At 43.6% G+C, this 12,483-nt stretch overlaps 1 protein-coding gene across 7 annotated transcripts in view; it reads right to left on the minus strand.

Moving 5' to 3' along the window:
* hspg2 (heparan sulfate proteoglycan 2) overlaps positions 1-12,483 on the minus strand; it is a 551,229-nt gene that overhangs the window by 294,549 nt on the left and 244,197 nt on the right. For all 7 annotated transcript variants that reach the window (XM_072245063.1, XM_072245064.1, XM_072245068.1 and 4 more), the window contains 9 exons: positions 12,220-12,416; positions 9,163-9,310; positions 8,172-8,299; positions 7,361-7,447; positions 7,215-7,273; positions 6,862-6,935; positions 4,838-4,978; positions 3,841-4,023; positions 1,762-1,938 (listed from right to left, as the gene is read on the minus strand). In XM_072245063.1, coding sequence (XP_072101164.1) covers positions 1,762-1,938; positions 3,841-4,023; positions 4,838-4,978; positions 6,862-6,935; positions 7,215-7,273; positions 7,361-7,447; positions 8,172-8,299; positions 9,163-9,310; positions 12,220-12,416 — 1,194 coding nt within the window. The remainder of the gene's footprint in view (positions 1-1,761; positions 1,939-3,840; positions 4,024-4,837; positions 4,979-6,861; positions 6,936-7,214; positions 7,274-7,360; positions 7,448-8,171; positions 8,300-9,162; positions 9,311-12,219; positions 12,417-12,483) is intronic.

The following is a 12,483-nucleotide window of genomic DNA, read 5'->3' on the forward strand; positions in this document are numbered from 1 at the left end:
ACAACTGCAGTAGTATCTCCCTGCTCCTGTACTTGAATCCTCTTGCAATGAATGCCAGCATACCATTTGCCTTTTTCACCGCCTGCTGTACCTGCATGCCCACTTTCAATGACTGGTGTATAATGACACCCAGGTCTCGTTGCGCCTCTCCTTTTCCTAATCGGCCACCATTCAGATAATAATCTGTTTTCCTGTTCTTGCCACCAAAGTGGATAACCTCACATTTATCCACATTAAAATGCATCTGCCATGAATTTGCCCACTCACCTAACCTGTCCAAGTCACCCTGAATCCTCTTAGCATCCTCCTCACAGCTAACACTGCCGCCCAGCTTCGTGTCATCCGCAAACTTGGAGATGCTGCATTTAATTCCCTCATCCAAGTCATTAATATATATTGTAAACAACTGAGGTCCCAGCACTGAGCCTTGCGGTACCCCACTAGTCACTGCCTGCCATTCTGAAAAGGTCCCGTTTATTCCCACTCTTTGCTTTCTGTCTGCCAACCAATTCTCTATCCACATCAATACCTTACCCCCAATACCGTGTGCTTTAAGCTTGCACACTAATCTCCTGTGTGGGACCTTGTCAAAAGCCTTTTGAAAATCCAAATATACCACATCCACTGGTTCTCCCCTATCCAGTCTACTAGTTACATCCTCAAAAAATTCTATGAGATTCGTCAGACATGATTTTCCTTTCACAAATCCATGCTGACTTTGTCCGATGATTTCACCGCTTTCCAAATGTGCTGTTATCACATCTTTGATAACTGACTCCAGCAGTTTCCCCACCACTGACATTAGGCTATCCGGTCTATAATTCCCCGGTTTCTCTCTCCCTCCTTTTTTAAAAAGTGGGGTTACATTAGCCACCTCAGGAACTAGTCCAGAATCTAAAGAGTTTTGAAAAATTATCACTAATGCATCCACTATTTCTTGGGCTACTTCCTTAAGCACTCTGGGATGCAGACCATCTGGCCCTGGGGATTTATCTGCCTTTAAACCCTTCAATTTACCTAACACCAATTCCCTACTAACATGTATTTCCCTCAGTTCCTCCACCTCACTGGACCCTCTGTCCCCTACTATTTCCGGAAGATTATTTATGTCCTCCTTAGTGAAGACAGAACCAAAGTAATTATTCAATTGGTCTGCCATGTCCTTGCTCCCCATAATCAATTCACCTGTTTCTGTCTGTAGGGGACCTACATTTGTCTTAACCAATCTTTTTCTTTTCACATATCTATAAAAGCTTTTACAGTCAGTTTTTATGTTCCCTGCCAGTTTTCTCTCATAATCTTTTTTCCCCCTTCCTAATTAAGCCCTTTGTCCTCCTCTGCTGAACTCTGAATTTCTTCCAGTCCTCAGGTGAGCCACTTTTTCTGGCTAATTTGTATGCTTCTTCTATGGAATTGATACTATCCCTAATTTCCCTTGTCAGCCACGGGTGCACTACTTTCCTTGATTTATTCTTTTGCCAAACTGGGATGAACAATTGTTGTAGATCATCCATGCGATCTTTAAATGCTTGCCATTGCATATCCACCGTCTTAGACTGGTCACTAACTAGGCAAGGCGTAGAACGATGGGATCCTAATGCAGGCAAATAGGGTTAGTGGAGATAAATAAAAAGGTAATGTGCTGGGTCGATGGGCCCACCATGGTGGTGTCCAGCTCTGGGAAAAACATCATCGCCAATTTTAACTAACAACGCGGCTCCTCTCCATTCTAGTGTACATCGGGATAAAGTGACAACCTACTTCTTTAAAGGGGACTGTAATGGTGGTGTGTACACCCTGTTCCGGTCTCCTAGTGTAGTGCTCCAGGAATACGTTGTTGCCTCGTAGGATTACATCCGGGAGTCCGGTGACAAGTGAGGCACCAGGCGAGATTCTGTGTAGGACGGTGTATTGTAATTTCCCTCCATAGGAAGTAACCTACAGAAATTGATAAAAGAGAGAAAGTAATCAACAATATTTAAAAACAGAAGGCAGGAACTACCGAATGTAACTTGCTCATTTTTGTCTGATTTTTATTCATTACAAGGAGGTGGGATTTAGGGAATGATGGCTGTGCTGCTTTTCTTTTCTTTCTTGGTTTCGTGGCTAACTGGAGAATTGAAGAATTTCAGAGTTACATACTTTGATAATAAAATGAACCTTTGAGCCTTTGCTGGAAATCTCCAAATCCAAGCAGATGCCGAGCAGAAGTTGCCAAGGTAGCACCTCTGGGTACAAGGCATCTCAACAGAACAGGAAATAAACAAACATTATTCCTTCTCTATAAATGAGACATTAAGTGCAGAAACACTTGCACTGTTAGCTGGCATAGAAACAATTAAATGATATCCTGCACAGGCACTGTTTGTCATTCTTTCTCATAAGGTCTTTATTCAATTGTTGAAATCACTCGACTTTTGCCCTGGACAGGACCCAGAATGGGTGTACCAGTTCTCGATTCATCAGTTTTCTGATGTACAAATTTTCACTTAATCCTTCAGAAAAGCAGTGAAGTGATAGTGAGCAACAAAATATACAGGGCATGATAAATGCAAATAAGATACCTCAGTTACAGGAAACGAAGACCACCACGCAAGGCAATCAATTAACAGACTCTGTTATTTCTTTCACCATTTTCATATTTTGGCAATTGGTTTATTACTGACACATGTACCGAGATCTGAGACACAAAGACCAAAAGAAGGTGCAGAAGGTTGTGAATCTAGTCAGCTCCATCTTGGGCACTAGCCTACAAAATCCCCAGGACATCTTTAGGGAGCGGTGTCTCAGAAAGGCGGCGTCCATTATTAAGGACCTCCAGCACCCAGGGCATGCCCTTTTCTCACTGTTACCATCAGGTAGGAGGTACAGAAGCCTGAAGGCACACACTCAGTGATTCAGGAACAGCTACTTCCCCTCTGCCATCCAATTCCTCAATGGACATTGAATCTTTGGACACTACCTCACTTTTTTTTTAATATACAGTATTTCTGTTTTTGCACTTTTTAAAAATCTATTCAATATACGTAATTGATTTACTTGTTTATTTATTATTACTATTATTTTTATTTAATTTATTATTTTTTTTTTCTCTTTGCTAGATTATGTATTGCATTGAACCGCTGTTGCTAAGTTAACAAATTTCACTCCACATGCCAGTGATAATAAACCTGGTTCTGACTCTGAGAAGATCTTTTGTTTGCATGCCATCCAGACAGATCATTCCTTACATACACGAGGAAAAGTTATAACAGAATATAGAATATTCTGTTCTATATCTCTATTAGTTATTCTGTAACTAATCTCCAACAGTTACAGAGAAAGTGCCGTGCCATTGTCAAACAAGGTATGAGGGCCATGAGGAGGGAGATTGAGGAGTTACTTCACGTACAATTGGTCCGTTCAGGAGTCGTATAGAGCAGGATAGAATCTGTCCTTGAGTCTGGTGGTACATGTTCTCAAGCTTTGTTCCGTCTGTCCAATGGAAGAGGGGAGAAGAGACAATGACAAGGGAAGGGTATTTGATTATGTTGACTGCTTTCCCAAGGCAGTGGGAAGCGTAGACAAAGTCCATGGAGGGGAGAGTGATTTTTGTGATAGACTGGGCTATGTGCACAACACTGTAATTTCTTGAGACTGTGGGTACAGTAGTTGCCATATCAAGATGTGGTGCATCTAACAGAGAAGGCCATTCAGTCTGCCTACTCTGTGTTAGCTCTCACAGCAAAGTGGGGCTGGAACTAGACTGGGCCACATAGCCAGAAGCCATCAGCATTTTTGTGACTCTATTGTGCTGTAACTCGACTTGCAATGGCAACCCAAATTAGGAATTTTATTTACCTTATCACCTTTAAAACGCTCAGGCAGAACTAAGTAGTAGATGTCTCGAGGGATCGTGGCAAAAGCTGTAAAAGTCAGCTCATTTGAAGCACTGAACTGAATTCCTTCAGACGTCCTATGAGTGTCTGCCATATTGCTCAACGCATAAAGACTCTGCTCTTGGGCATCAAAACCTCCCCGCACCTTGTGAGGAACAAACAACACAATTCAGTAAAAGCAGAGAAAGAAAAGTGCTGAAAAGTTCATCTGCTCTAGGTATTTACAACTACTTTATGAAGTACTGGGCTGAAAAGTTCTATTACTGGGACACATCTATACAACAAAATCCTGCTTTGTGAGAGCTGTGTGCAGTGAGTGCAGCTGCTGGAAATCTGAAACAAAATACTGATAACACTCAGCAATCAGGCCATCAATGGAAAAGAAAAAAGTTTAGCTTTCAGATGGAAGACCAAATATCTCACTGTGAGCTGTCAAGTTCACTTGCAGTGTTCTGAAACAAGGCATGTTCGGTAACGTCCACTAGACTCAGAAACATGAAGGATTAGTCCAAAAAATTCCAGATTTTCCTGCATTGTGTATATCATTGCAAATGGCAATGTAGCTAGTTAAAGAATTTAGATAAAAATTTACTGCAAAACCTGAGTTTTTTGAATAATGACAATAAATCATTAAAAAAGAACATGGCAAAAGCTAACACTCAGTTTAATCCCCTGTAAGAAACACACAGCATCCGCCACACTGATATCACAAGCACCTCAGTACAAATTACTCACTGGGAAAAAGATGATGAAACACTTCTCGACTGGAGAGCAAATAACAATAACAGGACAAGCAGTTTTCCCCTGCTAACATCCTCCATACCTATCCTATGCCTCATTGAAAAATGCAATCAGCAACATACTGTAGTTGTAAACCAGATCAGATTCTGTTAAAATAAATCCAAAAATTTCCTGGAGAAACAGGAATCACTTCGCAACAGTTTTACTTGTGGACTAACCTGGTCTCTGTGCCAAGATGAACTGGCACAGTCTTTGCTGTTCCCCATGCAGAAACATTTCAGGCAGCCATCCACATTAGAGTCATCTAAATTGAAGGATCCCGTTTTGCATTCATTACATAATCTTCCAACAACATTGGGCTGTAAGAGAGCCAACACAGCAACAGCTTGATAATGGTGCACGAGACCTGGGCCTCTGGTACTTAGAGTCAAAAGGATGAGACACAACAGAAAGGTGCACTTGAAGGCAATCCATTTGTCATAACAAAATTGCAATGGCAAGACTTGATCGTCAAGTCAAGTGTAGTATCTCTGCATTTCACAATCAGAATATAACATGTAATATCAATGAGACAAAACAAATTGAAGGAACTTGTTCTGAAGGGTACAAATAATAGTCACAAGGATGTTACTGGGACTGCAGGGCTTGAGTTATAAGAAGGATGAATAGGTTGGAACAAAGGCAATCAAGGGTCGCCCTTACAGAGGTACATAAAGTCATGAGGAGAGTGGGTAAGGGATAGTCAGTTTTTTTTCTCCCAGGATGGAATTTTCCCAAGCAGGAGGAGGTAGGTTTGGAGCAAGGTGGATTATCGGAGGCTAGAGAACCACAGCCTCTGAAATACATATACAGCAGCAAGCATGCATGCAGAATCAGAAAACAATTTGGCCAAAGATGCAGAGGATTTTCAAATCTTTACTGGCATATAATCAATTTCGAAATTCAGAAAGCATCAATATAAAATACAGAGTGGGCTTTGTTTGAACACAGAGCCAGAATTCAAACAAAGATATGTAGATAAATAAACATGTTGAATTCATAGGTCAAATACTCTGGTCACAGAGTCCTACAGTGCAAAACAGGCCCTTCAGCCCATCACGTCACTGCAAACTATGAAGTACCCATCTATACTAACCCACTTATCAGCACATGGTGTATAGTTTTCCTTGCTTTGGTAATTAAATTGCTTATCCAGATGTTGAGAAACTATCTCCACTATTCTCTCTGAGAGAGCCTTTCAAACTCTAACCAAAATCATTCTCAAACCCCCTCTATCCCTTTGTCCTCATCTTAAAACTCAGACCTTTGGTTTTAGGTATCTCCATTGTAGGGAAAACTTTCTCACCATCTATCCCATCTTTGACTGTCATAATTTTATTCAACTCTATCAGATCCCTGGCCTCAGCCTCCTCCACGTTAAGAAAATCAAATCTAGCCTTTCCAGTCTCTCTTCACAATGGCAATGTTCTGTCCCATTGATGTAGTCACTGATTCAATGGCGATAACTGATTCAAACACATTTCTCAAAACTACTTCCGACAGGAACCTCCCACTGCTGCCAAAGCTCTGTATTGCCACCGTCTTCTCCCGTGGATGTCCAATACCACATTCCCCATTGTTCAAGAGCCGTGAGGTAATGTTAAAGCGATAAAAGACCTTAGTTGGACCCCACTTGGAGTACGGCGTTCAGTTTTGGTCACCTCACTACAAGAAGGATGTTGGTACTATAGACAGAAAGTGCAGAGGAGATTTACAAGGATGTTGCCTGGATTGGAGAGTGTGCCTTATGAGAATGGGTTGAGTGAACTTGGCCTTTTCTCCTTGAAACGACAGAGGATGAGAAGTGACCTAATAGAGGTGTATAAGGTGACGAGAGGCATTGACCGTGTGGATAACCAGATGCTTTTTCCCAGGGCTGAAATAGCTAACACTAGGGGACATAGTTTTAAGGTGCTTGAAAGTAGGTACAAAGGGGATGTCAATGAGAGAGCTTTTCAGAGAGAGCGGTGGGTGTGTGGAAAGCACTGCCAACGATGGTGGTAGAGGTGGATACAATAGGGTCTTTTAAGGAGTTTAGATAGGTACATGGAGCTTAGAAAAATAGAGGGCTATGCAGTAGGGAAATTCTAGGCAGCGTCTAGAGCAGGGTACATGGTTGGCACAACATTGTGAGCCAAGGGGCCTGTAATTAGCTGTAAATGTCTATGTTCATTCCCCCCAATGCCCAAGCATTATAACATACCTTGCACACACAATATCCTTCCAATTGATTTGTGAAGTCAGTTCCCTTGGGGTCACACTTTGCAATTTCACCTGCTTTATTACAGAACAAGGAACTTTACTTAGGATTATAACATATATGTCAGGGCAACAAGAACTGTAATTAGTTATGTTTTCAACGTGTTACCACCATTTCCTAAATATTAGTGAAGAAATTGACAGCTTTTCACTTACACTAGAATTCCAAAATGAAAGCATGCTGAGTTAATTTAAACTCCGATAACAGTGCTTACACTGAGCTTCTGACTGAAGGAATACAGTCCCTAGATCACTTACTCGCTGTGTGTGAGGTGTGTATGGCTCCCTGGAACTTACCACTTGGCGTGCATTTTCCACCTGGAGCCATTGGGTTTCCAGTGTAACCAGCAGCACAACTACAAAAAAACACAAACACAGGTTAAAGCAAAACCACTTGCTTGTCGCCAGCCCGGAGAAACAGACTGTGGTCGCAATGCACCTACGTTTCACATCGTCGCCCAGCGTAGCCAGTCCGACAGGCATCACAGGTGGGACGCCCGTCTGTGTCCAGGAAACAGCTGTCTGAAAACCTGCAGGCAAACACAGACATCAGTTAGGGCTCAGGAACACAAAACCCTCCGCAGATCTCAGCTGGATGTCATTTCTGAAGGAACAGCCTGCATCCTGAACCCTTAACGCAGTAGGTTAGAAAGCACAACTGTAGTGTCCTGCAGGGGGTAGGAGGAGAGGCATGCAAGGGCAGGGGGGCATAGAGGCTAGCAGGGGAGGTGGGAGAGGCGTGTGGAAGGGGTTGTGCAAGGGAACCGGGGGAGGAAGACACAGGAAAAGGGGAGGGGGGAGAGTGCCAGACGCTGATGGCAAGGGGAGAGGTGTGGGGTAAGGGAAGAATGGGAAAGAAGTAATGAGGCAGAATGGATAAGTGGGACTATGAGAGAGCTAGGGGGCAAGTGATGAGTGGGTACTCAATGAAACGAGATGGGAAGCATGGAAATATCCAGTTTTTGGTAAACTAACTTCCGGGGAAAGATGCAGATATTTAAGTTTTTGAAGCTCAGACTGATTAAGGCATCTGTCATTAATGAACATATTGCAGAACAACAAATGTAGAAAAGGCTAAAATGAGGAAACGTAAGGCGACTGAACAAAAACTATGTGATTAATGTGGCAACTATTTAATCTTCTCCTAATTCAGTGCTAAGCCATAAACCTGACACAGTCGAATGGACTGCATCCAATACACCAATTTGTTCCAGCTCTGCTGTTCTGCCAGGCTGCCTGCTGTGGAACACATACCTGCTGTTGGATTCAATGAATGGGCAGGGGCAGGGCATGCAGTCATTGGGAGTTCCTCGGGTGGGATTGCCAAAAAACCCTGGTTTGCACTTGTCACACTGTGGGCCCTCTGTGTTATGCTGGCAGTTCTGTGAGATACAAAAGCGGGAAGACATTCAGCCTTAGTACACAGAAACAGAATAACCTCCAAATCCTCCGTTCTTGTTAATATTCCTGGATCACACCCACATGAATCAGGAGTCATATATCCAACTGCAGACGTGCAGCAAGCAACGATGCTCGATCAAAGTGGTTAATGTCATGTTTCCATGCTGTACTCCATCTGTTAAGTAGCTGCCTGATCATTCAGTTTGTCTACAACCTCTCACAGCCTCCTTGTATCTGCAGTGCAGCTCGCATTCCCATTTCATTTTATGCCATCAGCAAACTTGGAAATATTACATGTGGTCCCCTCAAGCCAAGGAATTGATGTAGACTGTGAATGTCTGGCAGCCGAGCATTAACCCTGCACGTGCCACATTAGTCAAGCCCTGCCATCTTATGCTTTCTGTTAACCAACCTTAATTGTCACCCAATTGCAGCTACTCTAACTTTGTTAACCAACCTTTTGTGTGGGACCCTACCAAAAGCCTTTTGAAAGATCCAAGTGCACCACATTCACTGGTTCCCCTTAATCCACCACACCAAACTCATTTTATTCTCCCCACAAACCAATCAATTCTTCCTAGATCCTATCACTCACTCAGAGGTCAATTCACGGCAGCTAATTAACCTGCTAGCCCAGGCATCTTTAGGAAGTGGAAAACCACAGTAACTCTGGGAAACCCACGTGGCCACGGGGGGAAGCGTGCAAACTCCACACAGACATTCCCGCAGGTCAATACTGAAAGCTGGGTCTCTGGAGTTGTGAGGCAGTGCCACTACCAGTTGTACCATTGCTTTGCCACCCCTAAAAGAAAACAAAATTTCCTGACACATTTGAAGCTCTTACCAGACAGTACCCAGTAACCTTGTCACAGGTGCTAGCATGACCATTGCAGCTGCAGCCATCACATACACCAAGGTACGAGCCTGTGGCAATACGATTAAATCCAGAGGCACAGCTCTCACAGGAAAGACCCATGTAACTCTGAGGGCATCTGAAAGCAAAGATAGCATTGTTTGTGTTCATTTGGTCAACATTTAGTCAAAACAGTATACATGGTGTTTCCCCGCAAACACATTCGTCACTCAATAATTAATCACTAGTCCAGATTTTCCAAAAATATCTTGACAGACATAATAAAAGTGCAAATAAAATACAAACGTATTAAAGTAAGGTGAAGATAGGATCACACATTACCGTCAGAAAAGTTCACGACAAAACACTGCAACCTACAAAATCCAATTCTCCTTTTTTGCCTAAAATTCTCCAGTGTCAATAGCACAGAGGTCCCCAACCTTTCTTGCACCGCGGACCGGTTTAATATTGGCAATATTCTTGCGGACCGGCCGATGGGGGTGGGGGGTGGGGGGTGGTGGTGGGTGTTAATCACGACCGGAATACAGGTGATAAGTCAACTATAAGTCACTTATCAGTGGCTAATACACTCAATTTCGTTTCTAAAAGGGTTTATCAAATGAATTTAATATTAAACACACAGCGCATATTTTCCTAGCATGAATATAGTGATAAGTCAATTATAAGGGGGTTCCTTATGTCCAGTCTATTCCGCAATTTAGTTTTCATTGAATTCATTGCAGAAAACTCCACTTCGCAGAGATATGATGTTGGAAATGAAGGAACGTTTTCAGTGCTTTCGTGGCTATCTCAGGATATTCAGCCTTGACTTTGATCCAGAATGCTGGCAGAAATGTTATGTCAGACATACTTTTCAGCCCACCGTCACTTGCAAGCTCGAGGAGTTGATCTTCTTCCCGCGCTGACATGGATGATTCACCGGGGACATTCACAAATGGGTCACGGACCCATTCCTTTGCACATCTTGGGTCACTTGTGATTGGGAAGTAACACTCGAATTCTGTCGACAGCGAAGATGGGTGATCACGCACCAGCTGTGAGAAGGACGGTGTAGCCTCAATCTCTCCCAAATTCCCAGCTAATGTTGGGAACATGTCAAATATGCCCCTGTCTACTCACCATCCCCACATTTCCAGTTTGGCTGTGAAAGCAGACATCTTCTCTGCCAACTTGAAGACAGTTGTTATTCTCCCCTGAAGTGACAAATTGAGTTTACTGACCAGGTTGAAGATGTCACACAGATAAGCGAGTTTTGCTATCCACTCCTCGTCACTAAAGTGTGCTGCCAGTGGTGACTTTTTTCTTGAAAGAAATCCCTTCAGCTGCTCTCTTAACTCAAAAACCCTGGCCAGGGCTCTCTCCCTTGATAGCCACCTGACTTCAGTGTGTAAGAGAAGCGTTTGTGCTCTGCATCCATTTCCTCGCAAAGCTGCTCAAACAGGCATGAGTCAGGGCTTTTGCTTTGATGTGATTGATAACTTCAACAACGTCACTCAATACGCTGTTAAGATCAGGTGACATTTTTCAGCTAGCCAGCATTTCCCTCTGTGTGACACAGTGTGTAGACTGGCATTCAGGAGCAACCTCTTTGACTCGGGTAGCGAAACCAGACAGCCGTCCAGTCATAGGTGCAGCCCCGTCTGTGCATATTCCAACACAGAATGACCAGTCCAGTTTGCCTGACATGTAGTCATTCAAAGAGTTGAATAGTTCTGCCCCAGTTGTGTTAGTTGGCAGCGGCAGTGCACACAACATATCCTCCTACACATCGTCTTGAAATATATATCGCACATAAACCAGCAGTATTGCCTTGTTGTCGACATCGGTAGTCTCATCAACCTGGATAGCATACCATGGCGACTCGTTAAGCCGTTCCAACAGCTGTGCTTCGATGTCCTCCGCTATGTCATCGATTCTCCTTGAAACTGCGGTAGCTGAAAGAGAAACCTGTGCCACCTTGTTAGCTGCAGCTTCTCCTAACAGTTCACGGCACATGTCCTTGGCAGCAGGCAGAGTCAATTCTTCACCAACAGTGAAAGGCTTCTTAGCCTTAGCAATACGGCTAACCACTAAGAACGATGCTCTCAGAGCAGCAGCATTTGTGGAGGTGGTGGCTCTCAACACTCGCTTCTGTCCCGCTTGCTCACGTTTTTTCTGCTCAAAAAACTCAACGGGTTTGTCTTTGAGTGCAGGGTGCTTGGACTCAAGGTGCCGGAGCAGTTTTCAGGGTTTCATTGTCTCATTAGACAGCTTGTCTCCACATTTCACACAGGGGTCTTGGAGCGTGCGAGTCACCGGTCGCAATAAAGCTATATTTTATGTACAACTCGTCATATTTTCTGTTGAAGGAAGCTTTCTTTTTTTTTGCAGTCTCGGCCTCGGCTGTCTTTGCGTTATCATCATCGTTAGGCCTTTTATGTCCCCTACCACCTCTTCCAAAGAAACGCTCAAGTGACGTTTGTTTGTTACTCATCAAGTAGTTGCAGGTTAATGACCGACTGATGACTTCGCGTGAGTAATGTTCTCGCGTGCATTCAAGTTCAACAGTGGCCGTGACAGGGAACGAGGAAAGGTGCAGCTGACTCATATCGTTTCCTCGCAGCCTGGTAGCACATGCTTTGTGGCCCGGTACCGGTCTGATCACCTCGCATGGGTAATGACCTCGCATGCGTTCAAGTTCAACAGTGGGCGTGACAGGGAATGAGGAAAGGTGCTACTGACTCATATCATTTTATACCGCAAATCATACTGTTTCCTCGTGGCCTGGTAGCACATGCTTTGCGGCCCAGTGGTTGGGGACCGCTGCCTTACAGAACAACCCTCCAATCCTAAGTGTCATTCTAATGAATTATGTATGGTCCTTCAGGCTTCTGTACCTCCTCCCTGTTGATAGTACTGAGACAGCATGTATCAAATGGTGAAGGTCCTTAATGATTGAAGTTTAATCATGCAAGCTGGGACAAGGGAATTCTGACTGCAATGTAATTTCTAAAGTAACAATGAACTATGAAGAAAACCTTTCGTTACCTGCATTCCTCAACAAGTAGTGGTTTTCCCAGGGTTGTGAACTCCACACTGGTGGTATCCATGACAATGTCACTCAGGCCGACACTGGCCATCCTGTTGTCGTACTTTGTTCGAATAAGAATGCTGTCCAGATTAGCCAAAGTCATCATGAGGTCTTCCCGGGTAACTGCAGTGCCTGACTCATGCTGCCAGTGATCCTAAGCCAAACCATGAAATATTCATTGGCTTTAATTTAAAACATGAAATTGTTTTGAAGCAGAATAG

This window comes from Mobula birostris, chromosome 27, assembly GCF_030028105.1.
Source record: "Mobula birostris isolate sMobBir1 chromosome 27, sMobBir1.hap1, whole genome shotgun sequence".
Taxonomy (NCBI): Eukaryota; Metazoa; Chordata; class Chondrichthyes; order Myliobatiformes; family Myliobatidae; genus Mobula; species Mobula birostris.